At 48.9% G+C, this 19,095-nt stretch overlaps 2 protein-coding genes across 3 annotated transcripts; both read right to left on the bottom strand.

The window, feature by feature from the left end:
- Positions 1-1,354: 1,354 nt before the first annotated feature.
- Positions 1,355-10,312, bottom strand: DRG2 (developmentally regulated GTP binding protein 2). Its single transcript, XM_085237562.1, has 13 exons — positions 10,157-10,312; positions 9,113-9,273; positions 8,686-8,775; positions 7,492-7,552; positions 6,516-6,606; positions 6,005-6,077; positions 5,767-5,857; positions 5,437-5,534; positions 4,750-4,826; positions 4,331-4,419; positions 3,337-3,395; positions 2,870-2,923; positions 1,355-2,778 (listed from the first exon to the last, which is right to left on the bottom strand). The coding sequence occupies exons 1-13, from the start codon at positions 10,218-10,220 to the stop codon at positions 2,692-2,694; spliced, it is 1,095 nt and encodes a 364-aa protein (XP_085093688.1). The 5' UTR covers positions 10,221-10,312; the 3' UTR covers positions 1,355-2,691.
- Positions 10,313-10,902: 590 nt separating this feature from the next.
- Positions 10,903-19,076, bottom strand: GID4 (GID complex subunit 4 homolog). Of its 2 annotated transcripts, XM_085237366.1 has the most exons (6): positions 18,722-19,076; positions 16,930-16,989; positions 16,314-16,421; positions 15,503-15,604; positions 14,707-14,837; positions 10,903-13,553 (listed from the first exon to the last, which is right to left on the bottom strand). In XM_085237366.1, exons 1-6 carry the CDS (start codon positions 18,932-18,934, stop codon positions 13,490-13,492), a joined length of 678 nt encoding a protein of 225 aa, XP_085093492.1. In that variant the 5' UTR covers positions 18,935-19,076; the 3' UTR covers positions 10,903-13,489. The 2 variants fall into 2 exon arrangements, with proteins under 2 accessions (XP_085093492.1, XP_085093493.1); XM_085237367.1 differs by lacking the exon at positions 16,314-16,421.
- Between the last annotated feature and the right edge of the window lie 19 nt (positions 19,077-19,095).

Below are 19,095 nucleotides of genomic sequence, written 5' to 3'. Positions count from 1 at the left end.
GAGCAGGGCACCGTGCTAATGAAGGCAGAGCAGGCTGGAAGAGCAGAGATGGCAGCAGCTGCAATGCAGAGCAGCAGCCCCAACCCAGCCAGGCTCCTGCCTCTTGGTTTCATCCAGGAGAACCTCCTCTTATACAGCAGGAATCAGCACACTGCCTGCTTCTGCACCCCATCCTGCACCTGCCTTCCTCCAAAAACGTTCAGCAAGGAGTCCCTCAGTACATCTCCCTTTGCTAGCTAACGAGGGATCTGAGCAATTCCATAAAGCTCAGGAGGTTCTGGTACAACACAAACACTGCAGTGATTTCCCACCCACCCCTTGAGAGACATCTTCAGGCAAAGCTGCTGCTGCTGCTGCATTGAATTGCAATGCTTGCAGCTTTTAGCATCAGCACAGAACAATTACAGAATCTGTCTGAAAGAGTGAGCACTGCAATTAGAATGCACGCATTTTCAAACACAGCTATGAACTCGCTTGCAAAAACAGCTACTCTTGCTTCAGAAAAGAAATTAGCTTCTTCTGGTTTAACGACTTTTACTCCATCCGCTTTCCAAATTTAATTGCCTATCAGTTCATTTTGAACAGGATGAAATGCACAATTTCCTAAGTGAATAGCAAGGCTAATTAGAGGTTTTAATGATGGTGTGCTGGACCAGTCAGTTTTAAAAGTGAACACACTGAGAGGAAGGCACTAACCAGGTAGGTTACACTGTGCATTTCAGCCTCACGTGAGCATCCACCATTTCCCCAGCTGCACACACTACCCGGTCTAAGGACAAAGCACAGCCCAGCTCCACCTCCAGCTGCCTGGCTGTGCACTGGGGCTTGGCAGGCTCCTTGGTTTGGAGTTAGAGTCAGAAAGTCAGGGACAAAACGAAACCAAAAGAACTCTTTGTGTGGGAGGCTCTTTGCCTCTGCAACCTTCACAGGAAATTTAAAGGGCGAGTTAATGTGCTGGAACGGCATCCCCCCCGATTCACACAGAGAAGTGCTTGCTTTCTGCAGCCAGCTCAGGCATAATGCTGCTAATTTGGAGCTCATTCTCCACTAGCTGCCACCGAGGTTGGGATTTGCTCTGCACTCCAGCTGTGAACAAAGCCAGAAACAGGGAAGGGAACTTACAGAGTTCAAAGTCACCTTCTCAGTTTGGGTATTGTGAATAATATTGTGCTTGGCTCCCACGCCACCTCGCAGAGGTCCTCTCCATCCTCAGAGCCCTCGCTGCTGCCTCACGATCTACTCCACCTTGCCACCTTCTGCAGCAGCATCTGTCATTCTTCAGGAGGCCAAAGGTAAAAAAGAGAGTTAGAGAACACACCAAACTGCCAAACCACTGCAGGCAGACGTCCACAGGTCACATGAAATAGCAATTTTTATTTTCTCAAATAAAATATTCCTTCCATTTCTGCTCGATCTGTTTGTGAGGGGTGGGGAGGAACACAGAAGAGGGAAGGAGCCCTGCTCAGACAAGTTTGCTATCAGACCTGTCCTCACAGTCAACAATCCACATCAGACTGAACTCTTTTCCAATGAAAGAAAATAAAAGCTATCGGCAACTCTTGATCCCAGAAGGAAAGAGCTGTTCTCTATCAGGCACTCTGAATTGCTTAGCATCAATACTTAGTGAAAGAGCATGATTAGAAAAATCCCAGATTTCTGAGGAAAAATATCCAAACAAGAAACACCATTAAACAGAGTTGGGGTAAAACCCACAGCATGGGATGGTGCTGAGCTCAGAGAGCACTTATGGGAATTTAGAGGCAGGACTGAGAAAGAAGCACATCCCAAGCAATGCTCCTGGGGACCAACGGGCAGGACAAGAGCGGAGCAGACTCTCAAGATCACTCCTTGGGCCATCATATGCCAGAAGTGAATGCTCATTGCAGCCTCTGGCTCTCTGATCGTACCCTGCTGCAGTTTGGCCAGGTTAACCATTCCTTAACAAAGTTTCAGTTCTCACCTCTCAGTACCAGTTGGACAAGGATGTCCTACAAAGCTCTCTGCAGAGGTAACAGGAGGCACAGCATGCCACTTCTTAATGTAATTGAGGGACCATCATAAATTCATCAAGGCTTGTCTGACTGAAGTCTCCAACTGTGAAAGCTGTAGAGACCACACGTCCGGAGAGCAGAGGAGGAAGAACTTTGTTTTCTGTTTCAGATCAACACTTAAATTAAGTGAATAGATAAGCAGCAAAGCATCAGCAATGTTCTTCCAGCTCCGGTTCCTCTGTTCCAAAGCACAGGGCCACATTTGTCCACACAAACCTATGAACTTCCCCTTAGCTGAGCAAGCTACTGGTATATTAATACACAGACATGTGTGCAGATCTTACTGGGGCAGGACATTGCTGGCTGCAGGAACTGTGTCCCAGAAGAACTGGTTCCCCTTTTATTTTTCTTTTTTAAAATATACTTAAGAAACATTACTTCGCCTGAATGCTGCAAGATGAAAACCCATTTTCCCCATCCCCACCTGCACGTACAGTAGCCTCATTTTAAGCCTTTCTCCAAGAGAAGGAGCTTCACAGAAGCCTTCTCGCTTTCTTGGCTGTGGAACACATCTCTCTTTTTCCTTTTTTCTTTCTTTTTTTTTTTTTTTTGTTTTTGTTTAGTTTTGCTTTTATGTGGTCAGATCCAATTTGAGTGATTAAAGACAAGGCCAGGCACCAGCAAAGAGCAGCAAAGGGAGCTACTTCTTTACGATCTGAATGACATCTTCATGCTCCATCATATGGGTTAAGCCCACTCTTTGAGGGCTGTATTTTGTGCTTGTTCCCTTTGAAGAGAAACAGGGAGAAGGGTTAGAAGGCAACCAGTCACATGAGGACAAGGATTTCTCTTGTTGAACACTGCTGTTAAACACTTACCCATACCAAGGCATATTTGAACTGGCTGGCTAATGATCTGTGAATCCGGTGGCACTGCAAGACAGACAGACAGCATGTGAGGCACTCTGGGACCCTTTGTAAACAACTTGCTCATTAATCAGGATTGAGAAGCAACTCATGTCTACATCAGAAATAACAATAGTGGCTTTATAAGCCAGTTAGCAGCACTTGAAATACAAAATAGATGCACAGGAATCTACAGTTCACCAAAAGGTCCATTTCACTGCTTCCATGTGCTTTTCCACTGCTTCGAATCAAGTAATTCTAACGAAATCTTTTGTAGCAGTGAGGAAAGAAACCCAAGGCAGATGGAATCAGGAAAGGTAACAAAAGAAGAAGCCCAGCTAAGCACTGGCATATTCCATACTTTAAAAAACTCAAATAAATCACAGCAGGCTCGAAGATTCCTTCTACAGATAATTAATTATAAATAACAGAGAAATTACCACATGCTCCACAGAAGCTCCTTTCCGTAGGATAATAGCATCTGTGAAGTCTGGTCTCTCTATGAAAAAGCAAACGAAGGGATAAAAAGAATCACTGGTTTTGCACTGAACATGTTCTAACATGCTGACATTGTGCCACACTGTTTCTGCTTACTGCTCTCCAATCCCTTGCCTTGCCAGGCTCGCAAGCAGCCTACAAACACAAGAGGCATCCAAATAGCTGAAAGCATTGAACCTCTTCTGTCCACACTCCAGTACCCACAGGTAAACAGTTATCCACGTCACAGCTCTCTCACAACTCACCTTCTGCAACCCCATTCCAAAGACTTGGCTTTCAACAAAGAAGACAAAGTCAAAGCCCACCTGCCTAAGTACAACGGCACCACTCTGCAGTTTTCTGTAAAGTCCCCATGGTTTCACAGCTTAACAAACTCACAAAAAATTCCTTAATCCTCTCATATCCACCCAGTTCAGAGTTGTTTAGTTGCGATCACAGCCAGAGGAAGAATGTCTTGGAAAAGGAACAAGTTATAGATGTGCCTTCACCATCAGGAAAAGCTACAGGTGAATGGTAAAGCAAAAGGAGGATCAAAGGCTCCAGAGCTCCAGGAGCCCAGCATGGGAATCACCAAATCTCCCACAGAAGGAACAGGAGACCTCTTCTGGGCAGCAATCTGCTCATCACAGACTGCACACAGTAACTATTAGAGGAAGGAAGCTGCAAGCCTGAAAACTTTATTTCTTTATGACAGCATCGTGAAAAGCCTTATAAAAATTCAGCTCTTGTAGTGCAGAGAGAATAGGTGAATCAGACAAAACAGAAAGGACTTCCCAAGAGTTAATGCTGAAAGCTGGTTAGGGAGTATGTAGTTGCAGCACTTCCAAAAGATCACTCAGAGCCAGGCATCCAAGCCCCACTGGCAGCCTGTCTGTGTTTGGTGAGCAGCAGCCCTTTGTGCCTTTCAAACCTTCTGCTCAGCTAATGGCCACTTACGTCCTCGTTTCTTGGTGTAGATGCAGGTAAGTGCCAGATATTCCCACAGCTTCTCCAGCAAGTAATCCAGGTTCAGTTTCATGCCACAGCTGTAAAACACCAGGAAAGACTCAGTGTTTATTGCTGTTGTGATTTAGAGATCCAGAAGAACAAGGTGAAACATCTAATTACAGAGCTAAGGTACAAGGGGAAATGTCTGTAATGATGTCATTACAGGAAAAGCACAAGATGAAATTAATAGGGCTTTCAGAAGGGAAAGTAGCTTTGAAGCAGCAAAGCCCCAGTCAGATACATCAGTGCTTCCAAGGGAACAAGCTAGAGACTTATTCTGCCCTGCAGATGGTGTGAGGAAGCCAGCAGCCTGCCTCTCCAGGGGAAGGAAGCCCAGAAAAAGCTGTGCAGTGGCTCCCTGCTCCTACCTGATTACAACACTGTGGGGTCTCCGAGCAAGTCGATCCACTTCCTCCATAGATATCTGGTCAATCTTGTTATAAACCTAAGTCAAATGAGAAACAATGCATTCCTTAGGATGTCAATTCAGCAGCACTGCAAGGAAGGCAGACACACACACACACACACGTGGGTATAACAAACAGTTGCAGCATCTGATATAGAAACATGGATCCTACCAGCTAGAGGGCAGGCCAAGGCTTTTAAGAAATTATCCTGTTGAAATTTGGGAGCCTAAACGTAAGCTTAGACCTTCTAAACCTCTCAATTTGGGATGATAGCAATGTGCTCTCCAGCATCATGAATTCAACTCCGGGCTCAGTCATTATCAAACAAAGCCATTAAATGACCTCTGGCTCAAGGAAACATTTACAAAAACTCAAATGTGGAGCGCTGGCAGCAGAGGAACCGAAGGCTCCACACCACAGCAGCAAGCTGTGCTACCAGGATGCAGAGCTCACGCTGCTCCACGGCAGCCAGCCACTAGAGGGCACAGGGAGAGCACACAGCACAGCTGCGCAGGTATAAATAGCAAAAAAACGCCCACCTCCTCGTCCCCGAATCGTTACTGCTTTAAGAATCAGGAAGTCGCAGAGTTTCCTTCTGTAAGGAGGTGTTCAGTGCTGCAGAAGGCAGGCTGTTGCTGAGATACTCACGTAAAGGCATGGCATGTAGACCCTGTTGCCTACAATCACGTCAATGAACTCGTCAGGGGAACAATCCTCTCTGAAAAGGACTTCAGCGTTGAAGATTTCTGAGGTGAACATTGTCAAGGTCCAAATCCGGCATGCCTAAACACAGCTGTGAGTCAATGGCCTGAACCTGCCTGGTGCAGCATGGAGAAAGGGAATAAAAATGGGAAAAATCAACGCAGGCCTCCTCTTACCCCACCGAGCACACAACAAGGCCATCCCACAGTGGGTATCATTTGGCTCGAGAGCTGCTGGCTTGAGGCTCAAGTGCCTCTCATTTTAGGAAAAGGATACTATACTCATGGAGGATGAGCTGTACCAACTTCTCGGAGCACTGAGTTAGTGTGACAGTTGAGTTGAAGGATATACCTCCACCTTTCTTCGGCTGCAAGACAATAAATCAACTCAAGAACAGCCTCCAAAATCCACCACCTGCTTCAGTCTGCCCAATGCAATGGGCAGCACACATTGCCCTTGGCTTCCATTAAGCAGCCTCACACAAGCTTGCTTGTAACAGCCCAGGAAACCTCACCTTGAAGTAGATATTTGGTTTGCTTTTATTCAGACGGATTCCTACAGATTCCAGTTCTTTCTCCAGCAGGGCCCTGCAGGGACACTGCATGTTAGTACCTGTGAGATTGAGACCAGCCAGGTGACACCCACACTCTTCCTTTTTGGTTGTCATATTGGTACAACGTTGTCATAAACTCACTGCAACGTAACATCCACTGCTAATGCAGGGCAGGGTCAACAGTGGAAATCTAGCTCAACAGCCCCATCTCTGCACAGCCATCCTGGAGGAATGATCTTTCAACTGAGAAGCCCAAGCTGAGGTCTGCAGAAAGTGCTGTAAATGCTGCTCCCAGTTAGCCAGCATGCCTCCAATGGAGCACAACCCCAATCTTGCACTCAAGCTTAAATAGCAGCTCTCCTGTGTACCTGGGATATGGTGTTTCAGGGAGCTGGAATGTTTTCTGGGCAGGTGGGATCTGCTGAACCCGACTCACCATCCCAGCCCCGCACACCCAGAAGCACACACTCACCGCTGCACTTCACCCTTCGTGGCATCCAGCATCATAATGACAACGTCTGCTGTCCTGGCCACAGCTATCACCTGCCGACCTCTGCCCTTCCCTGAGGAGAGAGGACATGGTTGTGTATCAAGAAGAGAAACCAGCTACGAGTTCTGTGACAGATGGGGACTTCTGTTTGGAAGCAAGGAAAAGGATCCTGCAATCCTGTGCTGGCCACAGTCAGCTGTCAAGGGGTCCCTGTGTGAGCATATCTGGCCCATCCAATGCTATCTTATGCCCAGCACAAGCCCCCAGAACATTCTCTTCTGTTATGGCTTACACAACTAGCACACATATGTCTGTATACAGCTGTACACGTTGAAATGTCGCTGCTGCCAGCTGGACAGACACCCCACACCTGTGCAGTGGGAGTGGTTCCAGGTGACAGAGACAGCTTACGCAGGGCAGCGATGTGGGTATTTTCTGGTCAAAAGGGAGAGAGACCTTATTAACCAGGTCATGCTCCTCTAAGAGACCATTAGAATGTTCTCCTAAATTTTGTAAACGTTTCTTTTGTCATGACCTGCTGATAAGAAAGATAGTGAAGCAGAAGCACAAAGGCCCAGAATCAGGAGTCACGGAAGGACTTGCAGGAAATTAATCAAAAGAAGTTACTGTTTAGCTGTAATTCCCCCCTCCGCCTCTCCAGCATCTTTCTTTAGATTTCCTCTGTACCAGAAAGCAGATGAGCAAAATAACACTCATGCAAGAAGGTGAGAAGTGACTGACTTGCTTTGGCTCCCACCTCCAGAAAAGCGTATTTCTGCTACATATAGAGCCTTACGTGGGCCAGGGATAAGAATCGTGCCTCACATAAGATCAGGAATGCCAGTTTGGAAAGCCAATGTGGGAACCATTGGCCTGGGAAAGCTGCTGATGTTTGATGTGGGCAAGAATGATACCGAGTGCAAGTCCCTCCTTTACATCAACATAGAGATCAGCCAACCTTGTGCTGCTCCTTCAATGATTCCAGGCAGATCCAACAGCTGAATATTGGCTCCTTTGTACTGAAAAGGAAATGGACAGAAAGTTGAAAGCCTTGTGCAGGGTACCTCAGCTGCCCTGAAAGCCCCAGGCACATGCTGAGTTCCAAAGCCTGCAGAGAGTGGAACTGAATGAAAGCAATAGTGGAAGACAACTTTCCACAAAGCTGGTGGCTTTGTTTTGATGAGGCAACCTCTGGAGCGTTTCCCATTAAGCTGTGTTCAACTGTGGGTCATACTGCAGTTCTAGCCTCCTAAAGAGTCACATAACTGCAGTTTGAAAACAGCACAGTGCAACTGCAACAATATCCCAACTGATAAATAGAAAAGAAAGGGAAAAAAAATACAACAACTCTATTTTGGTCTAAGAAGTAAAGCTCTGTAATAAGCAAATGCCATAATCCCTTACCAAGATGGATCAGAACTACTGATGTGTGTTGCAGGTCTTACAATACCAGGAAAAAAAAGGGGAGACCTTTGTTCATTGGATCAGCAGGGTCACTATCTTTCAAGCTACTGCTGCAGTAAGTCCTCAGTAACAGCTTCAGCTGGTGACTGGAGCTTGAGGCTGCATATGGATGCATTACAGTGCTGGTGTTCATTTTAACACCAATACGTTTGCTTTCATTATTTAAATCTGCTTTCAATTCTGACCCAAGTTTTCTCATTCCTCTTGGATACTTTTCAGTTTGATGCCCTTCACCATTTGCTTTACTGATAGACACTCAAACCACCGCTAATGAAATTCCTCAAGGACAGGAGTAGTCGTATTTTCTTTCCAAATTGATCACAGTACAGATTGCCTCTTTTAAAGCTTCATTAAAAACAAATCTGTCAAGGTTTCCAGCCATCTGGTCAATGGCGCCAATAGCAGTTATAAAAAATTCAGCTGAGAATTCCTGTATTGCTCTGGTCAGTCGAACTGTGCCATATGAAACCCCGATCAGGCAGTCAATCTTGAAGAGTTATGCAGCCTAGAGAAGTGCTACATCAGCACTGCAGGTTGCAGACTTGATACTGCAAGCACTCAAGACTTCATGAAGTTTAAAGCAGAGGTCAGCAGAGATCTCCAGATATTGCTGCTTCTCAGCAGACTTCTTTACATGTCTGGGTTTCATACTGCTATCTTCTATGAAAGGGAGGAAAATCCTACTTACTTCTATGACTCCTGGGATACATGTCAGGGTTGTGAACTCATAAGATGCAGCTTCACTGGCAGTTGAGGTCATTAAACTCAAAAACGTGGACTGAAAAAGCAAGAGACTGCCATCACAAGAGATACTCAAATGAAAGCACTGACACACGTTCAGCAAAACATGCAATACTAAAAAGTGTTCATCAGTTTCTAAAGTCAGGTTGCAGCCATCCAGGATCCAGGGACTGAGACAGTAATGGGTCTGCCAGCATGAAGATAAAACCTGTACTCTTGCCTATGTTCTCAGCAGTGGTTGCACTAGTTAACTCTTCATTAACTAATGGCAAGAAGGTGAAATACAGAGAGATGATAGATACCTGCTTTACAGCCCCTGCCAGTCACAAACCCAGAAAAACCACACTGCAAGGTTAACTCGGATACGCACTGACCTTACCCACAGAAGGAAAACCAATCAGTGCCACTCGGGCATCTCCAGATTTCATCACATCGAAGCCTTCTCCTTTAGCAGCAGAGGATTTGGAAGGTTCTAACAACTGAGCTCTGTATTTTGCAAGCTTTGCCTTCAGCAGGCCAAGATGGTACTCAGTAGCTGAAATAACAGAAACACAGCAAGTGGTTAAAGACAGTGCCTGATAACTCACCCTTGGAAACAAGAGCCTTCCCAAAATGAAACCTCAGATTTCAGTCCATAACTTAAGACACCCTAGCTACATCCAGGTGTTCTGTAACTTCTGAGATATCGGCCACTGAGAGTAAAGTCTTGCAGTAAACTGCATGCAAGTCAAACTTCAAGGAAATAAGATGTTTTCAGGTTGGATATTAGGAACAATTTCTTCTTGAAAAGAGCGGTCAGGCACTGGCACTGCTGCCCAGGGAGCGGTGGGGTCACCATCCCTGGAGGCGTTGCAGACTGTGGAGATGTGGCACCGAGGGATGTGGGCAGTGGGCACGGTGGGATGGGTTGGGAGGAGGCAGAGCCTGTAGGGAACAGCCCGCCCCGGGCTGGACAGCACTCCTCCAGCATCCATCACTGCAAAAACGCACGATACTCTTCCTCTGCTTTTGCCAATTTTTAAAAACATGCTCAGCTTAGAGCTCACATACACGAATAAAACATTTACTAACTTATTCTTGAATTTACACCCGACACAGAGAATAAGGCAGCTCGTTCAACAGAAGCTTGTAACAGGGGATCGCAGTTTCTATCAGCTCTCCTCGCCAGCATTCAGCCCGCAGAAGCAGCAAAGCGCTGTGGGGATGCCCTGCCGCAGCCCGGCCCTGCCTTGAATTCAGGCATCCGAATTCCAACCCGGTGCAACCAGCAGCCCGGCTCCCACCGCGGGGCCGCGCCGGGCTGCGGAGGGGGCACGCGGGGACAGGGCGGCCCATAAAGAGCGCCCAGCGCCCGGCCCAACCCGAGCGCTTCCACAGCCGCGACCACCGCTTCCCTCGGCTCCTCGCCCCCCCGGCACCTTTGTTCTTCTGGGTGCGGGCGATTTCTTTCTCGATCTCGGAGATCTTCTCCAGGATGCCCATGGCGCGGCCCGCCGCGGCTCCTCACGCCGCCCGCCGGAAGCGCCGCCGGTCCGTCCGTGCGCCTAAATGCTCCGGGCTGCGTCCGCTTCCGCCGCCAGGCAGGGGGGCGCTGCGCACTCCGCACACCGCTCCGGCCGCGCCCCGCGCCCTGCGTTCCGCTCGCCTCCGTGGTCCCACTCGGCCCCTCCCTGCACGGGGCTCCCCCCGCTGGTATCCCAAAAGGGCTGGTGGGGGAAAGGATACGTGGCACAGAACCCGCAGGACGTGTTAGGGATAGGGATTGAGCTTCGTCCCTGCCACGGCGATCCCATGTCCCCTATTAAAGGCAATTGGATTCTTGAACCCTTGGATTTGCGGTCGTTAAGCAGTATTAACAACCCAAAAAAAGGGTTGTTAACCACTGGAATAGGCTCCTCAGGGATATGGTTGAGTCACCATCCCTGGATGTGTTTAAAATCCGTTTGGATGTGGTGCTCAGAGACATGATTTAGCTGGAGGGCTGTTAGTTAGGGTAGTATGGTTAGGTGTTCGTTGGACTCAGTGATCTTTAAGGTCTTTTCCAACCTGAATGATTCTATGAATTTGGATTCCTGGATGTGTCTTTAAGCAGGGAGATGAGGCACAGTTGTCCTCATGAGCCAAGAAGCTCTGACGTTAACAAACACACACAGATACAGGCCCCTTAAATAGATTTCATTTTTAATTTGGACGTTGATAACTCCGCAAAATACTTCTCCCAGTCCCTTTTCCAAAGTACATCCATAAATATACTAATTCTTCAGCCAACATTGTTAAAAAAAAGAACTCACACCTTTTTCAGAAGCCGCGGATCCCCCGTTACTCCCTCTCCCAGCATCTCACCCGCTAGTCGCCTTTCACCACAACGTGACATACTGAACAGCTCTTCAGCTTATCAAACAACTCAAAGAAAAAGAAAATCAAAGCAAGGCTTTAGAGAAATCCTGAACACAGGCAGCCCTTCACATCACTGTTCCCTGTCCCTAACACGTCTTACTGAGGCCAGTTGGGATTTCAGCTGAAGCGTTTCGAGTCCGCTGCCATGAGACAGGCAGAAGTACATGGGAAGAACACTTCCTTCCCCATATCAGCTTTCCCAGGAAAACTGCAGGGGAAATTCTAGGGTAGATACATTACTGAATGACCCCAGGAACCTTCCTAATCCAGCTTCTACAGACAACCACAAAACCAACTCAACTGAACAGCATTAGAAACCCGAGTGTAACACTGCACTAACAGCACAGGGTGGTTACTGTCTCCTGAAAGCAACCTGTGGGGAAGGGTCTGCATCCGTGCTGCCACCTTCCCTACAGCTCACCCCTCCACTTCTCACAGCTGAGCAGCACCATTGGTTTTAGCCTCAAAAACCAGGACATCTCCCAGCACCACGCATGCAGAAATGCCTTTCCTCACTTCCCTGCAGGCCAAGTTTCTCCCAGAGGAGCAGAATAAAAGCAGAATCTGTTTCTAAGCTGCCCTACTCACATCAGCCCCTCCCTCCTCCAGCTCCTCCTCAGCCTTTGTGCGACACTACAAATCCACCTGCAACGAACGACCAAGACAACGGCACACACCTGCTCCACTCTCCCGTCTCCATCCGCAGGAAAGGCTGCTGGTTCTGGGGCCCAGGACTCACCCGCAGAGAGCAGCCCACAGAAGGGCACTTCCAGCACTGCATCATTTCCCAACAGCCCCACCGCCTCTCCAACGTGCACAATCCCAGCTTGGTGCATACAGAACAGGCTCACTGAGACCCAAACCCGCTCCTGTTAAGGTCTACACTTAGAAACTCAGCTGCTGCGTAGTACCCCACGTGCTGCCAAAAGGAAGTAGAAAACAAAACCCAAACAACCGACACACGGGATGCAGAGAGCTTTGCTTTCCTCTCCTAGGCAGCAAATCCATCCTCAGCACCCGCCCTGTCAGCACATAACACAGGTCTGCTTCAGGGGGGTGTTTTCAAACAGCCTGAAAAACATCAGCCAAACTTGCACAAAAGCCCTGCAGGGGTGACTGACATCAAATGTACAACTGAGGCCAACTTTTAAAATGCCTTGGAAAATAACCTGCACACGCATACACACACACACGCTTTGGCACACAAGCCTTAAGTTATATCACTTGAAACATTTCAAAGTCAGAGAGATATTGAGTTGTTTTTTTTTGTTTTCTTTTTCTTTTTCTTTTTTTTTGCCTTGCATAAAGGTATCAAGCAGTGGTGTTGGTGTAGCATGAGGGTTGAGTACAAATGCTGAACAGTTCAAGCTGTTTGGTTGATGCTGCTCAACACTTGCACTCCAATTACTGTCCCAAAGCAGAAGCTAGCTGAATACATACACGAATATAAAAACTAACATAGACATTCCTGGTTTTCAATGTGAAAACGGTAAAATGTAACTGAGTAATTGTGCATTTGCCATAGGGTCCTTGGGAAAAGGAACCATAAAAATATTTTCTTCTTTTTTTAATAAAAGTTTTTTGTTTTTTTTTTCTTTAAACCCTTAACTTAATTAAAGAGCAAATTATACACCTATAAGCAGAGTTCAGAACCACTTTACTGACAGCCCGGAAGTCCATACATCAAACTAATTCCCAGTGGCATATCCACACACTGGAACAGCTCTCGGCTCCAAAGGGCCGGTGTTCCTGAAAGATCTGCAGCTCTGGCTAACCTCATTAGCCAGCAGGAAGCAAAGACTCGTTCAACCCTCATCCATCTCAGCCAACACTCCCTTGACAGACTGCAGCTGAGCAGCTGCCTGCCAAGCAGAGCCTCACACACGCGGCCGTGCCTGGCTCTGGGAGCATCAGAGCTGGCAATCTGGGTAAGAAACCTGAGTCCTGGCGATTTCAACCCACATCAGGCTGTAACAAGGAGAATACAAGCACCAAGCTTATGTTTTCTTATTACTCAGAGAATAGACCGATTCCAGCTACTGAGAAACAGCTTCCAGAAGGAGAGCCAGGAGGAATTTCAGTGATAGAGAAACTAGCTGTGCAATAAGAAAGTGCATTTAAAGGTATCTTAAAACCAGATTAAAGATCAAATCGCCACTCGACAGGAGGGAGAATTAAGCTCCAGCAGCCATGCTCCTTGGGCTGGTGGGTTAACATTCAGGCTCTCTCTCTTGCGAGTCCGAGGGGCAGGAGAGAAGCGTGCATTCCCGTGCTCCGACAGGGACACAGTCCTCCTGGCAGGCCATGCTCTCCTGCCCGGTTTGCTTCTGCGCGGTATCAGTTCTGGACAGCTGTCATCGGAATTCATAGATAGGAGCACTGTGCTCAGGAACATGAGTTAAATTCAATGACTGATACCTGGGAGAGAGGAAAAAGATGGATGAGGAGATTACACAGAGCAACGGAACCCCCCGCCTTGAACTAAGAGCTCCTGTTCAGCAGCTGCAGCCAGGTGGGTTCTCCCTTTCCTTTTGGGACAGTCTCAGAGGCATTCAAGCAAGCGCTTATCAGTGGTGCCAAACCCCTGGGAGGACTCAGCTTCATTCCTCATTTCCATTCCCATTTCTTGGAGCTACCTGCAGCCAGATTGCCATCAAGCAGGGCTGACTGCGGGCTTTGGACACCTTTTGAAGTCTGACAACTTTCATGTTCAAACAGTGTTTGCTTCAACTGAAAATTAGACTCAAATCTTTCAAAGCTTAGCTTAAGGGGATTCATCTGAAAGCCTCCCAGGCACCTTCCTTCCTTCTGAGAGCTTCCAAACACCCTACAGATTCACTTGCTGTGCGTGACAAATATCTTTATTATTTATCCAAAGCTAGGGAAAAGAGCTCTCACAGCTACTTGTCAGATAGCTCTAACAAAAAAAAAACCAAAAAAAACCAAAAAAACCCACCACCACCACAACCAATTAACTTTGACTGTTCCCTGCATCTTGCAGCAACACCTCAAGCACCTTGGAGTACAAAGAACTGGCCTAACAAGACACCTGCCTGAAGGGAGCAGCAGGAGAGCTGTTACAGGTGAGAAGGCACTAAAGCTCTCTCTCCCAGGTCCCTCTGATATCTTCTGAAGGGCCAAAGCATAGAGAAGCTCAGAGCCTGAACTACTTAAGGCTTTTACAGGCAACCCCAACAAAGGTTTGCAGGCTGGAGCCCAAGCTTCTGGATAGATTCTAATAGGGAACCACAGCTGGGGTCTGCCTCCCAGCACACCTCACAAACACATCCGATCATTGCTTCACTGCTCCACAGCATGTTTTCATACAGTGCTTCTCTGCAGCATGCTGCCAGCTCAATTACCATCAGCCATGCAAAAGATAGCACTTTAAACCACACAGATGGGCCAAGCACAGATACCCTCCCTCCCCATGAGGGTCCAACCACCAGACCAAATCCCCTTCCCACCAAAATAAGCGTGCTGCCTGGGTGCTCCCAAGGCTGCAGATGGGCAGAAGAGGAGTCCCTGCTTTGTCTGAGGAGGCACCCTAAAAAGAAGAAAGGCTCCTTACCATTCTGAACTCCTATGGTAGTAATAGCCTTCTATAGATGCTGCTGACTTCTGGAAGCAGATGTAATAGAAACCAGCAAAGGAAGCACCGCTGATGTCTTTGATAGTGTGGTCTGGCACTAGGAACTGTTCCTGCACACAAAACACAAGCTGCATTTAGAAATGCTGGTCAAATACTCCCCTCCCTCACCCAAACTGACCCTCCAAGATGAGCACTCCTGGTTGAGCACTCCCTGCATTCCTAGCAGCCCAAATTGGACTTCTTTGTTTTTTTACCACTTGGCACTACAAGCACCTTACAGGGAAGCAAGAACTGAGAGCAAAACCACTTTTAAAGAGCACACAAAACCAATTTTAGTCCAACACCCGCCCCTTCCAAACCAGAGGCCAATCACAAAATCAACAATCAGAGCTGCCCGAGGATCCCCTCCCTTCACAGCTGCACAAAGCAGTCGAGAGAGAAGACTCAATCCAGCCGTAGAGCCAAGAGGGGTAGCCTGGTCAGCAAACTGCATCAAACCCAGGCCCAGCACAGAGGCTGGAGACACTGATTCTCTCAGGCTCTGGAGAATCACCAAGCACGATTTTCCTGTTGTGTTTTCAGGTATGACTGCAGCCCTTAAGGATGCAATTAGCTGACGAGACAGGAGTCACACTGGAATTTGCAAATATGGCAAGTTAATGAGGTCGGATAGGGCAAGATCTTTCATTAGGCCAGCACCAGTAGTTGAAAAAGCTTTCAAGTCCCTGTCAGTCACTTGTAAGCAGCTCATCAGAGAAGGCAGCACACAGTTTACCTTCCATCTCATGAAGACATAGTCCCCGTTTTTCAGATCCTCATAATCAAAGTCATCAGAGTTAAATGTTTTTGCATACTGGTAGAAAGCTTGGAATTTCCCCTAGAACAAAAGGAAAACAAGTAAACACAAAAACCAGGAGGCTTACTTCAGGAAAAGTGCTTACTAGTGCCAGCTGCTATTCTGGAGGAAAAAAAAGAGGACCTCCTCCCTGAAGGGCCTACTCTTCCCTCAGAGTAGCACTGAGTGCATGCCCCAGGACTTGCACGGGGCAACAAGGACTGCAGCCATCCACAACCACATCCAGCCTGGTTGCAGAAGGTCCTGTACTTCTTGGGGTGTATATATGTTGACAAAAATATAATAAACATCAGTCTGGCAAGCAGCAGCATAGGTCAAGGCAGCAAAATAATCAGACAGATGCTATGGCCCTGATCCAGGGCATGCCCTGGCCGGGTGAGAAGGCTGAGGTTGCTGGTGCCACAAGACACAGGTGCCTGCACCAGAGGGGCACCTTGCCCCTTCTGCACTTTGTTTTGTGCCAAGACTTCAAAACAAGGAGTGTGTTCTCATAGGAATGAAAGAGATGGAAATTGCTCCTACTTCCGTTCCAAGTCCAGGGCCAACAACTGCAAAGCAAGACATCCTCTCCATTCCTAGAGATCTCAGCTCAGTCTGCTGAAGAGACCTCCAGACACAAAGACTCTGGTGGAGGGAGGAGGGCACCCCAAAGGAGGGCTCCTTGCATGGACACTCTCAGTACCTCACCTCTACACTGCATCAGACCTGCATTTGGCCCCGATTTATTTACCCAGTGTTTACGATCCACATCTTCATCAGCATCCCACTTGCGTGTTAAGAAAGGGTGCTTTTTACTGATTATTTCCCCTTCAAAGAAAGTAGTTAGGGTTGGGTACTCCTAGGAGAGAAGAGAGGTAAGATGATTTGTCACTTAGTGACCAGAACTCAGCAAAAGGCAGCATCTCACAGCAAGGGCTCCAGGCTACTCAAGGATCTTGGAGAAGCAGAGCAAGAAGTGTCACACCCACGAAACTCCTCTCACTGACTGTTCAGCACAGAGCAGACCACACTGGACGGATGTGGACAGAAACACATAAAGACCTGACTTGTTTAGGTTATGTTTTCTTCTAGCACAAAGCTGACTGCAGGGTCAGGCTGGATTCTGCTCACACCCTAAGGGATGCCAGATAAGTTTCCTCCCTTCAGGTCTCCCATCAAGGCCCATCATATTTGCTCTATATGCCAAGAACAGCAGACTTAAGCCATTAACCTATTTAGCAGTCAATTTTGCTGCATGGTCAATCCCTTCGCTTCCTCCTTCTAGTAGTAGCTTCTCCTACCTCACCAGGAAAAAAAAAAAGCCTTTGAACAGCATCTTCCCATGCGGTTTTGCAATTAGCACTCACCTCTGTAAGGCCTTTAATCTTCAAGTATCCACAGAGATAGGAGTTTTCCATGTCCACATGCTAGAAAAAAAGTGCAAAGTCCTACTATTAGCACGCACAAGAAGGCACTCAATTGATCCAAAGCTATTTCTAACCCGAGAGCCTCCAAGGCTCGGTTCTGCCTCAGCTGGTACAGACCACCCAGCTCACAGCCACCCCAAGGCTGGGGGGCCTTGGGAAGAGGATTTAAAGGTGCTCAGCCATCTTCCTACGGCCTGGCTGCTTTCAGCTCTTCCCACTGTGGCAGCACTCTCAGACAGAAGTCTCTGCCTCATATCCAGACCTGGCACACAAAGCCTTCTCAGAAGGCAGGTGACATCTTATGCATTTTCAAATGAGCCCCTTCCCCAGATCTAATGCTTTTGTGTCATTCTTCTTGTAAGTTCCTGAACTGCATCTCGCTGCTTCTGCTATGCAGAAATGAAGCAGTTGGATGCTTCTGCTCTGAGCACCTTTCAAGCAGAGGGATTTTCCAAGCCTTCCCCTGACGTCTCCAGATTGGTTTTCAAAGCAAGAAGCTAATTATTTAGAGAAGTGCAAGCATCAGCTGTGAGAAGATGGCTTTTCCCCACCTGCGATCAAAGAAAAGCCACATTTCTCTGCCGAGCACAGGGAGAGCAGGCAGCCATCTCTTCTCATCCGACACGCACAGAACAGCATTTTTTAGCACAAAGATAGAGCCAGCCTCTGTGAGAAAGCAGCATGCAGTGAACTAAACAGCCATAGGATGTCTCCATCAGAGCAAACCGTAGTGGGTACACTTATGCTGTTGACAAGTGGAAGACTGGATAAGAAAACAGAGGGCATAACTCACACTGCCCCATCTGCAGACCCTGGGGCTCTGACTTCACTCCCCAGTGCCAAGCCATGCATCACGCTGCATCACTGCTGCGCACCCAGCCTGGGTCCCCCGATCTGACACCACCAAAGCAGGAGCAGGGCTGTGATTTGCCATAGGAAAGCATGCATCAGATGTCTGGTTTCCCCACGCACTAACGACTCCACACCTCTACCCAAAGCGAGTGTGCCAGCACCTCTGACTAAAAATGAAGCATGCAGGGCGACAGTGACTCCGGAGAGGATTAGGCAAGCCCCATTCTCCAGAACTCCTGCACTTCTCCCTCGGTTCCCCACACAGCCATCGGCACCATGGGATGAGGAACCCAAACTCCACCACAGGGACCTGGATCCTCGCTGAGTTCCAGCCAGGCCTGAAATACAGGCTGCCCCGCTGCCGGGGACTTCCTGGGCACCTCCCAGCACAGGGCAGGCTCCCACCCTTCCTTCTGGCAGCCCAGAGGCACACGGGCACCCCAAGCCTGAGGGGAATGAGGAAGAGTCCTCGCGTTAGGTATCTCAGCAGCCACAAAGAGAAATGGGGCAAAAGTGTGAGAGCAAATGGGAAGAGACCCGTGGTTAGGGATCCCATCAGCCCTAAGGGGAAAAAGGAAACGAAGCCGAGAGGGGAGAGGAGCACAGAGCCGGGCGTGGGGCTGCCAGAAGGCTCGGACCTGCGGGGAGGAGCTCAGAGGAATCGAGGAAAGGAGCCGTGAGAAAAACAGGAGACTGAGGGGCCGCGGAGATCCAGGAAAGGGGCTCCCGAGCCCGGGGGTGCCGAAGGAGCGGGGAGAACTCGGGGAAAGGCGTTCCAAAGGAGCGCGAGGAGCACCGCCCGCCCGGCTCTGCGGCCGCGAGGGGAAGGCCCGAGGCCCAGCGAGGGGAAACGCGGCCCAGCCCGAGGGCGGCCCCTCACCTGCATGACGACCTCCACCTCGTAGGCGTTGCCCTTGCTGCGCTGCTGCCCGCGGAACTTGGCGCCGCTGTACAGCAGCGAGGTGGCCACGCCGGGCTGCGCCGTGTTGATGGGAGGCGGCGGCACCAAGCTGCTGGCGGCCGCCCCGGAGGGAGCCGAGGAGGCCGAACCCGCGGCTCCGCCCGCGCGGCACCGCTCGCTGCGCACCGGCATCTCGGGAGGATCCCCGGGAGCCAGCGTGGCCGGGGCTCAGCGGCCGCCGCCGCCCGCGCTCCGCTCCCCTCGCGCCCAGGCCGCCGCCACCGCCGCCGCCTGGCTCGGGGCCTCCCGGCAACGCCTCCGCGCTCTCCCATTGGCCCTCGCGGCGCTGCGGG

The sequence above is a fragment of the Meleagris gallopavo genome, chromosome 16, assembly GCF_905368555.1.
Source record: "Meleagris gallopavo chromosome 16, MGAL_WU_HG_1.1, whole genome shotgun sequence".
NCBI lineage: Eukaryota > Metazoa > Chordata > Aves > Galliformes > Phasianidae > Meleagris > Meleagris gallopavo.
Note: the sequence above shows the minus strand (reverse complement) of the source record. Positions and strands in the feature narration are given on the sequence as shown.

Excerpts from the sequence above, each read along its gene's own strand:
- DRG2 (XM_085237562.1), bottom strand. The coding sequence starts at position 10,220 with ATGGGCATCCTGGAGAAGATCTCCGAGATCGAGAAAGAAATCGCCCGC. Across the intron at positions 6,607-7,491 it reads CATTGAAGGAGCAGCACAAG|GGAAGGGCAGAGGTCGGCAG; the intron begins GTTGGCTGATCT and ends CTCTCTCCTCAG. Across the intron at positions 2,924-3,336 it reads GAGCTTCTGTGGAGCATGTG|TGCCACCGGATTCACAGATC; the intron begins GTAATTTCTCTG and ends TCTGTCTTGCAG.
- GID4 (XM_085237366.1), bottom strand. The coding sequence starts at position 18,934 with ATGCCGGTGCGCAGCGAGCGGTGCCGCGCGGGCGGAGCCGCGGGTTCG. Across the intron at positions 15,605-16,313 it reads ATGTGGATCGTAAACACTGG|GGGAAATTCCAAGCTTTCTA; the intron begins GTAAATAAATCG and ends CTTTTGTTCTAG. Across the intron at positions 14,838-15,502 it reads ATGTCTTCATGAGATGGAAG|GAACAGTTCCTAGTGCCAGA; the intron begins GTAAACTGTGTG and ends TTTTGTGTGCAG.